This window comes from Melanaphis sacchari, unplaced genomic scaffold (genome assembly GCF_002803265.2).
Source record: "Melanaphis sacchari strain LSU unplaced genomic scaffold, SCAv2.0 Contig21_pilon_pilon, whole genome shotgun sequence".
In the NCBI taxonomy this organism is placed as follows: domain Eukaryota; kingdom Metazoa; phylum Arthropoda; class Insecta; order Hemiptera; family Aphididae; genus Melanaphis; species Melanaphis sacchari.
The window spans coordinates 1,033,449-1,051,933 of NW_020271096.1; the positions used below are offsets into that span (position 1 = coordinate 1,033,449).

Genomic DNA, 18,485 nt, shown 5'->3' on the forward strand with positions numbered 1-18,485 from the left:
TAAGTTATTAATTGATTATTTAATAAAGACTTTTTGCAATCATTAATTATTTGTTCTTAAAACACTTACAGCTTTTATCAAACAAATCTACCAGCAAACATTTCACCTAAATGTTGAATTTAAATTGTTGTTATAAAATACTTAAAAGGAGGAACAACAAACAAAAATAATTATAATTGGTTGCAAAATTAACACTGTAGAATAGTTATATTCAACTTGTCTTAATGTACCAAAGTTGTTATATTTATCCAATTTGTGAGTATATTGTTATTATTATTACTAGCAACTTCTGTATACATACTTTCAAAATTAAAGACAGAGTAAAACAAAATTAAGCGTTATAGCAAATGTAAGAAAGACTAAATTATATGCTAATCATTTCATGAAATATTATACTTAAACTTCACTAATTATGATAATAATTGAAGAGTTCAAATATTAAAATCAAATCAAATATTATTTATAGGATGCTTATGTTATTATACACATTATATTTCTTACTTCATAATAATATGAAAATGAAAATATAAAACTTTATTTAATAAATATTTATTTTTGACATGTTTTCGATTAATGAATTGAGCTCATATGCGTTTTAACAGATGAGGAAAACGTGCCATAGTGGTTTTACTTTTGCAAAGAGGCGTGTTTGAATAATGTTAACGTTCTTAACCAAACGCGACATAAAGCCCGTTCACGTGAGGTACAGAGATGTTCAGCAGACATTGTTTGTAGACTATAATACCGATTGAAAACTTTTGTTTATGTCAATCGAAGTTTAATTACTATATATTTAATAGCCAGCCACTTGTAATAGCGTATTAAATTCAGGAATCGGTACGTAGATAGGTTATTTGCGTGCGTACCTGTGGTATTAAATCACCGAAAACACCAAGACCAAAAATGTTTGAGTTTCACTGAAGATCTACCGAGCGTGTCTGTCTTGGTAGATCATTGATGGCGCCCAGAAGCGCAGTTAGTTGACAATCCGTAAGGGATTGGTCGCACCCACGCCTGCACTGGTTCGCCAGAACAACTTTTAACCACAGGTAGTATGTTCTATTGTCCTCAATCATTAGTGTGGCAGTGTCCACCATAGGTTCGATTAAAATCACCGGTCGTTGTGCGATACGTTTTATTTTCTGCATGAGTATAGGAAGGTTAAAAGACCATTTATATTTTCATTTATTTAGCACTTATACAATATTATTGGCCAACACGTGATGGATAGAATATAAATCGTTCAAGAGTTCTTCGGTGATCGAGCAAAATGTTACCCTAATTAAACACAAAATTATATAATATACTGTCTAAGGTCCTTAAGCATTTGAGGTATCATGAATTGACAGACACTCAGTAAATGGTCAAACTATTTCAATTTTCAATGATTTAGTAACGACAAATCATTAGCAGTGATTGCATACTTAAATATTAATCTAGTTTTTAGATCTGCATATTTCAATTAAATAAAATTCCGCTGTTAAATAAGGTTCTAGTCAATATAATATTATATATGTATTGGTTTTTATGATTTCCTGAATCGACGGCTGGGACCGTTTGCATACTCCACGACGCTAAGTAGCTGGTTTGGAAACCGGAACGTGCATATATATATTTATAAACATAGAAAAGAATTTTAAGCGTTATGGCTACCATTTTCAAGTAGGTATAATATGAGTTTATTCAGAGTTGGATCTGAGTCGAAAAGCCCACGCGGTAGGGAAAATAGGTCGAAATTGTTTTAGTATAGATATAAAATATGTTTTGATTAGTCAGAAAACACGCATTTCAGTCATAAAAGGTGCTCGGTATTTAATTTCGGCTCCAGAGTAGGATCTTATTGTTGCAAAGGTGATGGCTTGAAAATGTAATTCAAATTATTGTAGTTATGGCGGTAGTTAAAGTGGTGTAATATTTACAATTGCTTGTTACATCTCAGCAAGTTGTGTTACGAGTTTCATGTATGTCATTGCTACATTGAAGGTTTGAAAATGTTCAGGATCTGAGCAACATTTGAAAGTAATTTGAATTATCAAATCTTTTTCAATATTGATCATAATGACGTTATATGGTCAGTGTCGGTCTTAAGCCTTTTTCTGTGAGCGATCGTTTCTTTGACGCACAGTTCTAATTCACCGCACACCACTCAAATCTATCAGTTATTTTTCTTCAAGATCTATAGACTAAATTTCTTTATTTACGTTATTATGTGCCTTGAACGCCAAAAATAAATTTATCAAATATCCGTTAGAACTGTTTTTCTAAATATTTAGAATGGGTGATTATAATAACAGACACAATATTATTGCACTTATATCATTAATACAAGAAATTTATGAAGCTAACCATAGTAGTTTGTTTGCATCATCAATAGAAAATTTATCGAATCCACTCAAACATTTAATATGAAAAGGCATAAACCATAAACACTGAATAACATTAAAGCTATGGTCCATATCACACTTATTTAAAATTGTTCATTAAAATATAGATATAACAGATATTTTATTTTAATAGAACAACTTACACCTGCTAAGTCAAAATATGTACAAAATTTAAAAATTAACTGGTTGGCGGAAATGCTTTTGGACTTGTTGGTTTAACCTCAATTGCATGTACATTTTATTCGAACCATTCACAATCCTCAAATTTGGTTTGTGAAAATATACAGTTTTAATTAAAATAATTATAGTCTATTATTACAGCTTTAGCAACATATGAGAGAACATTTTTGATAGAAATGGAAAGTAAGATGTTAAATTAGTAATCTTGGGCATTATACATTTCATTATCATTGAGTTCTATAAACTGTGTAATATAGTTCTTCCAGGCGTTATACTCAAACAGTTTGGGTAATATTTAATTATTTCACTCAGGTTAGTTGAAATACAGACATATTAATTTAAAAATAAAATACAATTTTGGTGATATCTTATCTCTAAATTGAAAATAATAGCAATAATATTATTCCTTTAACTATATTTTATTGTTTTTGCTTATATTATTACTATATAATTTAATACAATTAAAATAAAATATATTTGACTCATCAAAGAATGCTAACAAGAAGACTAGTTTAGACCATGTTTTTAGACAAAGATATTCTATTGATGAGCACTTTGTGGTAGATACTATATATACAGTGCAAATTAAAATATAATGTAAAAGACTTAAATCTATAAATTTATTGCCTGTATGAATTGAATGAATTATTTTTAATTGGCATATTAATAATATGTATTACTGAGTTAATTATATTTAACCAGTAAAATTTTTAATACCAAAATATCGTTTAAATAAAAATAAGCTTTTATATGTTAATTGATATTTTAACAAACAAAAATATAAAACTCTTATTTACAATCAATGGTGCATCGGTAAACAAGTAAACATATCAAAATTAACAACCCACGCAGGGTCAGACCATTGATTAGGGTCTTTATAGCAGTATTTTGTATGATGACCACTGTTAAAATTATTGATTTAATTATCTGTACGGCATCATTTCACCTAGCAGCAGCAGCAGGGAGTTCCGTCCATCCATGTCTGTAATGATTGACATTTCATTAGTTTGCTCTTCATAGCTTCCAATCATGATTTGGATTCCAAATTTGCTTCTAAAATCAATTAATAAAACACTTAATCAATATATTTATGCTAGAGAAGAACTTACACTATGATTAAATGATTAATTTAGTCAACTTGTAAATATTTATTTTACAGTTTACCTGTAGTATTCATTAATTATCGCTTTCCAATTTAGTTCCAGAAGGAAGAATTACTGAGAGTTACATCTTCAACAATACTGATAATCATTCATTGACGGTTCGCTGGATAACTTGATGAAGGTCATAAAGTCTGAATATCTGGGCATATTTACTTTGTTATCATTGGTACATCTAAAATTATTTTTCTATTATTTACATTAACTTATTAAACCTTATTCATTTCAAAAGTACCTTTGTCAACGTTGCGGTGTCAGTAGACTCTGCTGAATGAAAATTTTCCAGACACCAATATTGCGGTAATCAGCAAACACATAAAGCTTGACATACCTTTTCCTAAATAATTAATAATCCTTTCATATCAATCAGGTACTCAATATCGTGGTGAAAATGACCAAGTGTCAGACATGTTTAATATTTTGGCCAAAGCCACCGCTTTGAGGGTTAAGAAGTCAAACATATATTACGCTTACTGCGGGTTAGCCACTGATCATTTACCCCATTCTTCATCTATTGTTCATCTTTCAGACATCAATATCACTTTCAACAAGTTTATTCTCAACTATTTAATCATTTTCACAGCAGGTACACTTAATATTCTTATGTTCATGATAGCACGGCGCAATTGTTTACTTATAAATTAATTTTATTAAATTCGAATAAAATAAAATAGTGTATTTGATTATAAAAAAAAATATGGCCAAAACTGTAGGAACATAGAATCACACAGTGTTTTTCATAGAGCGCCTAAATTAAATACTCAAGTTTAAAGATCAACTTTACCTTATACCCAACAAGCCCAGGTCTCCCCTTTGTCATAATATAACCATTTTATTATACCTAAAATTCTTGTATCGTTTTTATAGAAAGGTAGGTATACTTATATGTTTGTAGTTATAGTGTAGACAATATTATGTGAAAATGAAATCAGTATTATAGCTACCATGGTGTTTTTAATACATTTTTAGATGACTTACGTCCTTTCTGCACAATGATTGTAATAAGTAAATTTATTACAGGTAAATCAAAATATAGTATTGCATAAACAAATTGAAGAAATTTGAAATATAAAATATCACTTAAATTATATCAGAATTAATGTATTAGAAATGTAACAAAATATTATATACATAAAAATACAATTTACTTTCAAAAAATATTTACAAGAAATGAATGTTTTAAAATTTTAAAACATGTTACTCTTCTAAAGCAGAGAACGTGTTAGGATCTATAACATCATGATATAAGTCAAGTGTTTAACACTTAGATTCAGTAAAATAAGTAAATTTTACATACAGTTCTTCTGGTATTACAACTTAGAACTTTTGCAAAGAATATCGTATACATAGTGTTTACCATCAATCATTTCCTTTTATTCTTTGAATATATTTTACTTCATTTCCAGTTTTGATTTTTAAATACTTACTTGTTGTTTAATACTATTAGAAATACAACCTTTATTTTAAATAGAATCAAATTATTAAAAATTGTCACTATAAGGCATTCTCAAAAGGCATAAAAAATAACTAAGTAATTGAAATATGATACTAAGTATTCACACTTCAAAATTTCTATAGATCATATTTAGAAAATAAAAACATATTTAAGAAAAATATTAGTGAAGATATTTGGTGTATCTCTGTATATATATTACATCAATTTATAGGTTTCATCGTTTATTAAAAGTTGTATATTATTATATTTTTCGTTAATTAGTCTATTAGAGTACTGTATTAAAGTCAATCTAGTAATATATTCTTTACTTTATATAATAAACAGAACATTTAATTTCTAATAATGTTAGTATAATATGATATATTATGACTGATAAGTAAAAGGTATAGTATACTAGTAATATATTAATTTTCTTTTTTTATGTCTTTTATAATTAATATTTTTTTTTTTTTTTTTTTTATTTTTTTTTGTTATATAATTATAATATTATTATTATAATATATATTATATTATAATATAATACTATTATACTTATTATACTTTTACTTATCAGTCATAATATATTTGTTATATATCATTATTAAATTATTAAGTATGTCTGCTTTTATGATAAAAAGTAAAGAATATATTACTACAGATTGACTTTAATACAGTACTCTAATAGCTACAATTAACGAAAAAATTATAATAATATACAACTTTTAAGTAAACGATGAAACCTATAAATTGATGTAATATATATACAGAGTGATACACCAAATATCTTCACTAATATTTTTTTCTTAAATTATGTATTTTATTTTTTCTAAATATGATCTATGAAATTTTGAAGTGTGAATACTTAAGTATCATATTTCAATTACTTAGTTATTTTGCTATGCCTTTTGAGGAATGCCTTATAGTGACAATTTTTTTTTTTAATAATTTGATTCTCATTTTAAAAATAAAGGTTGTACACTCCTAATAGTGTTAAACATACAAGTAAGTATATTTAAAAAATCCAAAACTGGGAAATGAAGTAAAATATATTTTCAAAGAATAAAAAGGAAATGATTGTTAGGTAAACACTATGTATACGATATTCTTTGCTTAAAGTTCTAAGTTGTGTAATTACTGCAGAAATTGAACTGTTATGAAAATTATACTTTATTTTGGTATCTAAATCTGATTATTAAATACACTTATGACTTATATCATGATATTTATAGATCCTAACACGTTCTCTGCTTTTAAGAAGAGTAAATAAATGTTTTTAAAATTTTTAAAACATTCATTTCTTGTAAATAATTTTATTTTGAAAGTAAAATTGTATTTTTTTTTTATGTATTAATATTTTGTTACACTATACCAATTATATTGAATTCTGATATAATTTAAGGGTAATATATTTTTATATTTTCAAATTTTCTTCAATTTTGTTTGTGCTTAATACCTATATTTTGACTTACCTGTAATAAATTTACCTTATTACAATATTGTAGACGAAAAGGACGTAAGTCATCTAAAAAAAGTATTAAAAAAAACACCATGGTGTATGCTATAAATAAACTACATTGTTTCACATAATATTGTCTGCACATACTAACCACAAACATATATAAGTATACCTACCTTTCTATAGAAAAATATAAAACACGATACAAGACATTTTGCCAGGTATAATAAAAATGGTTATATTATGACAAAGGGGAGACCTGGGCTTGTTGGGTATAAGGTAAAGTTGATCTTTAAACTTGAGTATTTAATTTAGGCGCTCTATATGAAAAACACTGTGTTGTATTCTATGTTCCATTACGATTTATGGCCATATGTTTTCTTTTTTTATGTATTAATCAAATACACTATTTTATTTTTATTCGAATTTAATAAAATTAATTTATAAGAAGTAAACAATTACGCCATTATTTTAATATAATTTAAATCAACGTATATAAAAGTTTAAAACGTGTTTTAGTATTGATGGTATTGTTTAACTATAATTATGTTCATACTATTCATTATTGTTTTAAAACAATGAAAACGTTATTATTGGTTATATTTTTTAGTCTTTTAAAATCCAAACATGTTGGCTTGTATATTTCATAAATCATTTCATACAATAATTAGTATTTATTTATATAAATGGTTAGGTTAGATTATTTCAAAAACTAGGTTTTTATGTTTACACTTAAAAACGCGCTCTTTATTCATAAAAAAATTAAATCCAAAAATCTTAGTTTTCATTAGGAATGAGCTGGAAATACTGACCGTTGTTCACTTTATATGGCGTAAAACTACATAATTTTGATTTTTTGGGAAAAGAGGGTATTAACTAGTATGTAATAAAAACTCTAATACAGATTAATGGATCACCTGAAAAAAAAAATTAAAATGAAGTGGGATATAATTTTTAACTTTTTTCCTCTTAGGCACTGTTTATACAAATTAATAATAATTACGATTATAGGTAATTTAAATTAATTGCGTAGCGTCGTGTAAGTGTGTACCTAACTGAGCTTTAAAATCTCAAAATAAAGTATTACCTATGTGCTATACCCACAGAAAAAAAAAAATGAATGGTTGACCAACTAGCCCTGGTCTGCGGGATATAACAATAATCAGGGGCGGGTCATATTAAGTTTTCACGAACTGGAACTACTCGTATATTATTTTTCATCACTTTCGTCTTCGAACCTTAATCGAACTGTCAAAGTTTAAAGGATGTCCATAGAAGTTGAACACGACAAATCGAAATATTCAAAATAATTATAGTAGGATTACTAGTGTTTCACGTAATAAATTAAAACGAAAATAAAAATTGAATACATTTCACTGTCATCATCGAATATTTTAAATAATTTGATTATTGTGTTCGAACTATTCGTGTTGCTGATCGAGATGTCCGAATACGAACTTCCAAATACTTTCAAGGCGTTCGCGAGTCCGATGAGTTCGAAAACACCCACCCCTGATAATAATATTAATAATAAAAATAATAACGATAATAACAATAACAATAGTGATACATAACGCGTAACGCAACAATAAGGACCCATGCATTACGGGCGAGAATACAATCAGTGTTTCGGTTTACCTTGTACCGGGTTGAACCTGCGCTTGATGTAGTTCAGGAAACGTCCGGTTATGGACAGATTCCGGTGCCTCTGCGACCGTCTCCTGCCGTCCGGATGATGGTGGTGTTGAGCCTGTTGCCGCGACGAACCGTCGCCGCAAGATCCGCCGCTGGTTCCCACGCCTCCGCCTGCACCGCCGCAGCCGTCGGGACCTGCGCCACCCGCTTGCTGACCGTGATGATGGTTCTGATTGTGGTGGTGGCCGTGGTGGTGATGGTGATGGTGGTGGTGCTGTTGCGACGTCGACCCGTGTTGGTGCTGTTGCGTCTGCTGTCGGTTGTCCCGCCGTTCCCGGCCGTAATTCTGATGCGCTACCACGCTGTACATGACGATGGCACCGCTGACGTAGTAGTCGACCGCCGCAATCAAATCTCATTCGCTCATCGCACACGACCTGCGAGACACACGCGAATAGTGGTTTAACTTCAGACATCGATAATCATTCATAGGTACTTATTACAATTGATGATAATATCTAACAACGACGATTCGGTGTCGTCTTTTATCGAGATTTCCCGCTTTTACGAAGTGGAAAACGAAATAGACGGTTTACTCCACCATACGATATAATATATCTTATATACTCGTAAAAAGTAAACTTATTCTAATGATCATTATTTGTACCCTGCCATTGACGTTCTAAGATTTAATTTCCAACGTATAACGATTAAGAAAGCTATTAGATTAATTTTATTCTAAAAATTTTAACTTGTCCTTTTGTCTATGTGAGATTGACTTCATCACATTTTTTATTTTACTCTTCTAAATAAAAAAATAAAAAAAATAAAAATTGAAATTGAAATTTGTAATATTGAACTTCTATATTTAAAAGCACTTGAAACTAAAACAATAAAAATTTGAAAGAGTCGATCCGAATAAGACTTTTTCATCAATTTGTCATACTTCAGTGACGAAATTTGAATACATGTTTAATTCTTATTGTTTAATTACATAAATTGGTGCATTGGAAAAGTTTTTTTTTACGTCGTCTATGAAACTTGTGAATATCGATCGCGGATGGGTTTCTTACGTGTTTACACATACCTAGTATTTCTCTAATGATAAACTTGCTACAATAATACACTGAGAAATGCTAAAAAGACATTGAATAAAACACGACCACCCCGAAGAATCGCTGCTTCGAATCCCCATACCATAGACCTAAAGAACATATATAATATCATTTAATTTATTGTTAAAAAGCTTAAAAAAATAATTAAAATATGATATTCAATTTTCTTAATTTGAACTCAGTACAAATATAATAATATAATAAACTTTATGATAAAAAAATGTTACGTAAAAGTTCATGCCAAAATTTGGCGCCTACGTTTTTATGGTGCTAGTAATTAAGTAGTAAATATTATTAAAACTTGTTTACTTATAGTCAATAAGTATACATTTTGAGTATATATTTATACACATAAATAATGTTACGATTAATCAAGGCTTACTATGTAAGAATATTAAACGTTTAAACGAAAATAAATGTTATAAAATCTGTTTCAAAAAAATTATTACTATTATTATTATTGTTATTATTCATTCAAAAATATTTTTATTAAAGTCATATAATTGTTCTAGTTATTGCTCTTCAATATTAAATATTCAAATACAAAAATTATGATATTTGATTTTGTATAAATATTGTATTCCTATAACATATCATCTCACTTATAAAAGAAATATTTATTGATCTAATATCGTATTTAGAGTTCACAGTGTTTGTCCTTGAAAAAAAATACTACTTTTTTGTTTGTTGTATATTTTAAATGTATAAAATGGTTAATTTGGAGGCCTTATTAAAAAAAAAAAGTAAATTAAATAATATATAATTTATTGACATTATTTATAGAGATTAAGAGAGAAATAAGGAGTGAGTCATGAATTATTTATTACATATAAATAACGAAATATTAACATGATTAAATTTAATAGTTGAAAACACATAAAATATTATTAAAAAATAATTTATTGAATTTTATCTATAATACTTCTGAAATATTGTTGAAATTATAGTCGACCGTTTTTAGATGTTTTTTGTTAAACAATGAATTATATTATATTCGTATACAAAAGTAAAATAAAATAAAATAAACCAATTTAAATAAACAGTTTTGTAGACGATAGACATATTATCCATCTTTAATAATCGTTATGATTGTAAGTGTTTTGCACATGAACTTACTGTTTTTCTTTAATAATATTCTATTACTTATCATAATTGGTATGATTGTAAATTTGTAACTTACTCGAATGATTGAATACTGATAATGATCACTAATTGGAGATTAAAGGAAAACGATAACCTTAATACTTATAAATATAAATAAAATGCGCAAAGTAACAGAGTGAAAAAAAAAACATATGTTTGAAAAAAACACTACCCAAATATTAATGGTTCTAATAATTATTGTATTCGTTAAAATTTTAATATTTAATATTTTTATCGTTTGCGTAAAGACGTGAAGAAATATTTTCTTTGATGCTCAAAATGCTCAAAATGCTTAAAAATGCTTTAATCCGACTAGCGACCAATACACACTCACACAACACATTAACACATTATATTATTATTATTTTTTTTTTTTTTAATAACAAACAATTATTCTATTTTATTATTATGCACATAAAATATAATATCCGTAACACGATATCATGAATATTATGTTTGCAGTATAATAGTGTCCTGCTGATCGTGTTGCTCACGGGCTGTTTGAAAATACAGCGCTGTAGTTACAATATTTCCGCTGAAGGCGATTAAAAAAAAGTGATCGGTCAGGTATGTGTGTGCCCGCGCGCTTGTCGCCCCCTTTATCTGTGCAATATAAGTTTCCACCACAGCCGCCGGTTCATTGTCACACAAGGACAACGGTGAAAGGCGAAATACATATACGCACACACATACACACACACAAGCGCGTGTGCAATCTTTCCGATCTCTGTGCTCACAAAACACTACAATAATATAATATGTACCAGAGGTGGTGCTTAGCTTTCTGTACATAATACGTTATGCTTATGACCTATTGAGCCGTATAAAATATTATTTAGTTTAAAGAGCAACATTATATGGAGGATAAGAAAAAATAAAAAAAAAAAATTGCATAATAAATTTATCATGTTTTAGAGCAATTTTTGTCTTGCGTACACACGCGTCACACAAATGTGTTAAGTAATTATCTATAGTCGGCTGAACTTGACTGGAATCCAAAAGCAATGGGACCTCCGGTTAGTTAATCATCGCCAAGGCCAAGCGTGTTATATAGATCACTATTCGAATTATTTCAATAATGTCATTTTTTTTTTTTTTTTTTTAATTACTTTGAGCCCCTTTTATCTTTTCCAAGGGTATCTACTAATATAATATAATAGGAAGTTCCCAATATAGTATAAATATATCGCTATCGATTATTATAGTTGATCTGGTTATCATAAATCGAGTTTAAGCCAATTATTTATTTATTATTATTATTTTTTTTTTTTTTTTGTTCATTTAGTTACCTATAGTTACTATGATACTAAAAAAAAAAAAAAAAAAAAATGTTTGATATAATGTTGTAAAAGTTTTGGAAAAATAGTCATAACATTATAATAATAATTATGGTAAATTTTTTAAATACTTATTCTATGTCATATATAGGTCTACGTATAACTAAAGATTTATATACCATAATAGTTATAATTCAAGACTATAAATTAGTTAATGATTGGGAGTAAAATTTTCGATATAATTTTATTAAACGATCTTGATGGAATCATTTTATTTTTCTAATAAAGTTGTCGAAATATATATCTAGTAAAAGGTAATTCTATTTAAAAATTGCAATATATCAAAACCTTATTTAGACAATTACAAGTTTTATCATCAAAAGTATACATAAAAATTGAAAGAATTACATTATTTCAGTATAAGCATTAAATACGCATTCATATGAGAGATAGAAATTGTTTAAATAGTTATAACTTATAATTTGATAAGATGTTTAAAATATATTAAAATATTAATACACACGTGTATTGAGAATAAATGTATAATATAACGGATTTTTATATTTCGTTGTTTTCAATGTTAATAATATATTGTAATTTGTATTTAGACAAATATATTATACGCGACTATTATAATAGATCTTTGTTCCATAATTAAATAATACAATTACATAATTTAAAATTATGGGTGTGTATATCTCACTTTCTTCCTCTTTCTCTCTCTATCTCTTTGCCTATATACATATATATGTAATATGTATGTATTATGTATTATCTGTTCATAATATAATCATATTTAATTAAGTCATGTGACTTATTAAAAGCATAAGCCGTACTCAGAATTTATAAAATGAAATTACGATTTTAAACATAAATAAAATGAATATAATTTATTCTTCGAATGGGTATTATTATATTTTTGGTGTTCAATAATAATTAAAACACTAATTTTACATCAGATTATCTTAATTGATAGTAGACATATTTTGTTGACACTTGCATATGCGTTGAATTCTCTTGACCCAATTTCGTAATGTATGAACCCAAAAAAAAAAAAATATGCTCACTAAATATTTTTTAATGCGCTGCTCAACAAACTAGTACAAGCTTATACAACTTACGAGTATGAGGCGTGGGAAGAAAAAATGATAATTATTAATTGCTGTCCTATGTCGTATCTTATGTCCAGTAACGTTTTTTAATCAGGTTTAATCGTGCGCAAGCATATACGAGCTCAAATAGATAATTATTTGCTAACATTTAACGTCCACATATGAGAATAAATAACTGATGATAATGAATAGTTGATTTTATTATTGCTTAAAGTATCTTATAGTGATGAAAAGATTTATTTATTTTTTTAAAATAGGTCAAATATAGTTTCTATATATATTAGTTTTATTTTGTTTTACATCAACATATGCTTTTCGGAATTAATTAATTAGAATAAGTATAGATGATTACAACTTACCATCAAAGTTGGAACATTTCAAATGACAAAACATCAATATAATTTTATTGTTTATTAAAAATTAATTGTACATCAAAATGTGTTTTAATTAAATACATTTAAATGTTATAGCCATTCATGAATTTACCATAACTTAAAAATATTCTTAAGAAATTTATTTAATTTTAATAATTTAAATAAATATAATACACAACATTAAAATCTAACAGATATAGTAAAATAATGCATTATTTAAATTTTAAATAATTAAGTAAATTAAATAATAATTAAAGTAATAGGCTGAAATGTATTTTCTTCTAAATTTGTATTTATAGAACAATATTGATAGTATAATAATTATTATCTTTGGAATTTATTTTTAAAAATTAGACGATTTTATAATTAATTTTTTCTTAAACATGTAATGAAATAATTTATGCTCGAATAATCTAGGAAATAATTTTACACTAAACCGTAACAATAATAAAGTAATTTGAAACATTTTTATTTTATTTTGTTCAAAGTTGTACTAATAATATAAAATAATTGTTTTAATGATACTTTACTGATATTTTATTGTTGTTCTTTTATTTAGTAGATCTTATTTTTTATTTAATCATGTACTTGAATTATATGCTATAATATTGTTCTGATTGTTGTATGATAATTAAATTATGTGAAAGAGATAATAATTAGAATTCTATATTGAGTTTGTTTTTTGTACAATATTAAATCATTATTAATGAATAGTCGTTTCTTATTAATGGATTCGAGAAAATCTTTTTGAACTAAATCGATGGATTGAAATTAAGGAGCTTACTATAATCTGTTGTCACCAAAATTAACTGACGGCCGAGTGACGGATTTTAGAAATAGCATAGAGACAGCGTTTTTCTCATTATATTAGTACAGTGTATAGACACTAAACGATCAACAACGATAATAGGTAGTGTCATTATTATGATCCGTTGATGTTTCCCATCGATCATTGGAAAATTCACGGTCACTGGAGACACATATTACGTGTCTATTTCACCTCTCAAACCCATCGACCGCAATTAAAATTGATTTCCACGCACAGCGCTATTTACAGAATATATTATTACATAAATATAGATGATATCTAGGGTCGGTTACATATTAAATTTTACATTATCATAATTATGACGTGTTAGTATTCACTGACAGCTTATAAATATTTAACATAATTAAAGCGTACTATTATTCGCAGTTTATAATTGTAATGCATTCAACATATTTTATTTTTCACAATTAAATAAAACGTTAAATTTAACGTTCCATTTTTAATATTATCGAGTAGAATTCTGTATTGGAAATGTATTGGGTACTCGATACAGCATATTTGTAGGTACGGGACTATAATATAAATTCAGTGGTACCAGTCGAATTTAAAATATTATAGTTAAATAATCAATAATATTGCATACCTAAATGATCTCATGTCGACACAGTTCGTTTGAGTAATAAAAAATAACGAATTCCATTTTTTTTTTACCGTTAAATTAAATTCTGAATAAATGTTCTACCTTATTACAATGAACATGTAGTTCTATGTATTTACAATTTTTTGTAAATAATTTAAATTTAGTCTCCCGAAAGCTCAAAATAATGTCGGTTTTACAATACACCAATAACAGTCTCATTTCTCGGATGATATTATAGTCGAAAGGAAACGTAGCGTGAACAAGGAACATTTCTGAGAGATAATTTTGTATTGTAATGCGGCCGACATGTTTCACGATGATGGAAATGCCCTCTTGTGTCCGAACAGAATAATTAATGAAGGCCCTTTTAAGGGGCTTTGCTACTAGACAGGGGATTTGATACGGCAAAAGCCAGACACCATTGTCTGAGGACATTTATGGTTTTCACGCTAAGAAATGGGAAAAGAGATTTTTAAACGAACATCCGTTGTGAAAAATACCGTAAACAACTTCCCCTTGTTTTTATTGTGATCATATTATTATGTATGACTTTGAATACAAATTACTAGGATTTTTAGGTGAGTTTAGGTGCTATTTGAGAATTTTATTTAGGATCATAAGTGTATGAGTTTAAAAGAAACTATCAATTTGTAAAATAATAAAATCGTAAAACTATTTGACTAATTTGTTATTTAATTTGGTATACCTGTTGTATCGACTAAAAAACATATGATAAGATTATGTTATGTATTATTTATTATTATTATGTACAATTTTATTTCATTTTTTTTTTTATACAAGAAAATCAAAAATATATGTTACCATAGAATACACGTGTATGTGTTTAAAAGCGTAAATTACTGTATAGATTATACCTAAGATATTAAGTGAACTATTTAAAAAAAAAAAATGCATATTTTTATTGATTTAACATACACGTACATACCTAATCAATAAAAATAAATATTTATAACGTAAACGTTAATATAGGAATTATTATTTATTTAGGTGTTGTTATATAATAAAGTGGTTTGATTAGTATTATTATATTATACAGTATTACATTAGCCTATATTATTAAAGTATGTTTTTAAGAAAGTTGCTACCTAATAATAATAACATGCTGATACTTATAATTTACCAATAAATTACGTGGTAGGTAGGTGTAAAAGAAACCATGAAAATTGTTTTATAACTTCGGTTATTCTTATTATAAATGTTACATATCTATACATAGGTATCCTATACCAATAGGTACATTGGTTGGTTATTAACAATTGACAATATTTTTAAGTATCTATTTAAAACAATGAACATCTTAATGAACCTATACATACCATATATCTGAAAATATTACGATAGGTATTGATTTAGGAATTGTATTTGCCTATTCTGTATGTGCTGTAAGCCTGTAAGTTAATCAATTCAGTAGTTATTAGTTATCTGACGAGGAAATACTACTGTTATCACTTGAAGATTGAATGTCTAATATCTAAATGAAATGTTTTTTAATACAATTTTCAAAAATGGTTAGTATACGCGTCAATATAATCAGTTATTTCTAAACGTGAGTAATTGAATTTGTAAGTGAAGTCTTAAATAATCTATTATAATCTTCAACGTTAATGCAACTAAATGAAAAAGTTGTGATTTTATATAAACCCATGAATAATATATTATTGTAATATTCAATCATAGGTAATCTATAATAGAAATAACATCACAAAATATTATAAGCACATTATTATATATCGAATATATTTATCCGGTATTAGATTACTTGCCAATCGTCTTATAATTTCAAAAATCTATACTGTTTAACATTTCCGAGGGTTTCGTCTTTCGCGCTACAGAATCTACACTACAGGTGGTTATTACGTTATATATTATATTATTAAATCAACATGTCAACTTACGTATCACCGAAATAGTGATTCACGCAGTTGTTGAATGACACATCACACAGCTATGTACTACGCGCGGCTCGATACCGTAACCGGCAACCGCAGTGCATAAATTTACTATAATATAAACCTACCCACATGGGCTTATAAATGTATATTATTTTTGCATTATCATAATGTTTTCCCTACGATATTCTGCATTTTCAGATAATAAACACATGTGTCTGTGTATCGTTTGAGACAGATATCGGCCGGCCAGACCGGTCGTCAAGAACCGGTTACCGGGCAAGTCTGCTGTGGCAGTTGATACTGTGCACTTTCTTTAATCGAGTATGGTAACACGGCACCAGAGGCGACGTTTGCCCCCGGGACCTAGTGGTCTTGTTGATGGAGGAGAAGGAGGAGTATGAAGACTACAACGAAATAGAGGGGGGTTTCGCAACTTCGCGACTGGGTGTTTCGTGATGTAATTTAAACGGTAGCAGTGTTTTGCATTTAGTGTTTAATTGCATTTTGTAATAAAATATTATCGTTACGTTTTCTCATTTTAACACTGTACGCACAGAAATATCGTGGACGTTAAAATTATACGAATATGTTCTCTTTAACATCAGCCTTTTCGAATATTATTCACCTTCGTCGTATTATTATATAGATCTATTATAAATATCGTGCACTGAAAATGCAACATTGGTATTATAATATATGTAGGTAGGTATCAGAGCATATATATATATATATATATATATATATACAAATGGTGAAGTGTATTCGTGGACAACCAACCGCATCTGTGTGCCAAACGAAACGAGTAGCAATCGGTATATACCTGCAATGGTCCATGACCAAACTGCAGAGATTGTAGCTTGTATATAGGTACGGATGGAAATAAAAATAAAGGGTAAGAGTTCGCACAAAAGATAAAAAAAAAGAGATAAATATATGGAAAGAATGAAAGAAAGTGCTATACTATCCTATCAATAGGATATTTTTTTTCAATTTCAACTGAGGGTAAACACAGGTTATCTGTGGTTGCCTAAAGAATAGACGCGAACACATGATTAATCACCCTTTCATCGTCATTAATCTATAACTATTAGGTGACATTTTTTTAATAGTTAAAATAAAAACCACGAAAATGATTTTACTTGAAATTAATTATCATATTATATTATTTTCACGAATTAACGTCCAAAATTATACTATTATGTGACTTAATTTCATGTGTATACCGTTACCTATTAGATAATCATTCGAAACTTTTAACAAAAAATGAAGTATTATAAAGTTAAAAAAAAAAAAAAAACACTACATAATTATTGTTTGAAACTTATTCCAAAATATAGTCAACATGGAGAATTTGAAACTTAAAACACAAATACCAGAATTATACTGATTTGGACTCAATCTAGTATATTTAATTTTATTATTGTATTAAAGGAATCCTTAACAACATTGTTAACATTGTAAAAAAGGACATACGCATAACGTATTCATGTTTTACATGATATTTTGTTAAGATATATTATGCACCTACTAATATTATTACCTATCAATTATAACATAAATTGTATTCACTTAAAATAACTAATATAATTATCAATAGTTTTTTAATATTCCGATAAAACATTATAAATAAATAGTTTTATTTATAAAACTAAAAATCTTTTATAATACGATGATAACAATTATTAAAATATGTATTTTAATAAAATTAAAAATTAAATAAGAGTATTAAAGTGATAAAAATAAAACTATTAACGTATATAACGTTATATTACATATAGTTTTATTTATTACAACCATTGTTAGAATTTTATTATTAAGTAATTATTAATATTTAAATTCAGTTATAGGCATAATTATAAAAAATCCAGGAATATTTAAAAAAAAAAAAAAAA

At 27.2% G+C, this 18,485-nt stretch overlaps 1 protein-coding gene across 2 annotated transcripts in view; it reads right to left on the bottom strand.

Moving 5' to 3' along the window:
- The window catches only part of LOC112594070 (Kv channel-interacting protein 2-like), a 276,882-nt gene that overhangs the window by 174,158 nt on the left and 84,239 nt on the right, over positions 1 to 18,485 (bottom strand). Inside the window, exons 1-2 of one of the 2 annotated variants that reach the window (XM_025338687.1) lie at positions 16,597 to 16,643; positions 8,254 to 8,687 (exon numbers count right to left, since the gene is read on the bottom strand). In XM_025338687.1, the coding sequence (XP_025194472.1) occupies positions 8,254 to 8,620 (367 nt within the window). In that variant the 5' untranslated portion in view covers positions 8,621 to 8,687; positions 16,597 to 16,643. Of the gene's footprint in view, positions 1 to 8,253; positions 8,688 to 16,596; positions 16,644 to 18,485 lie in introns of those variants that run through there. The other variant, XM_025338686.1, reaches the window with a different exon arrangement.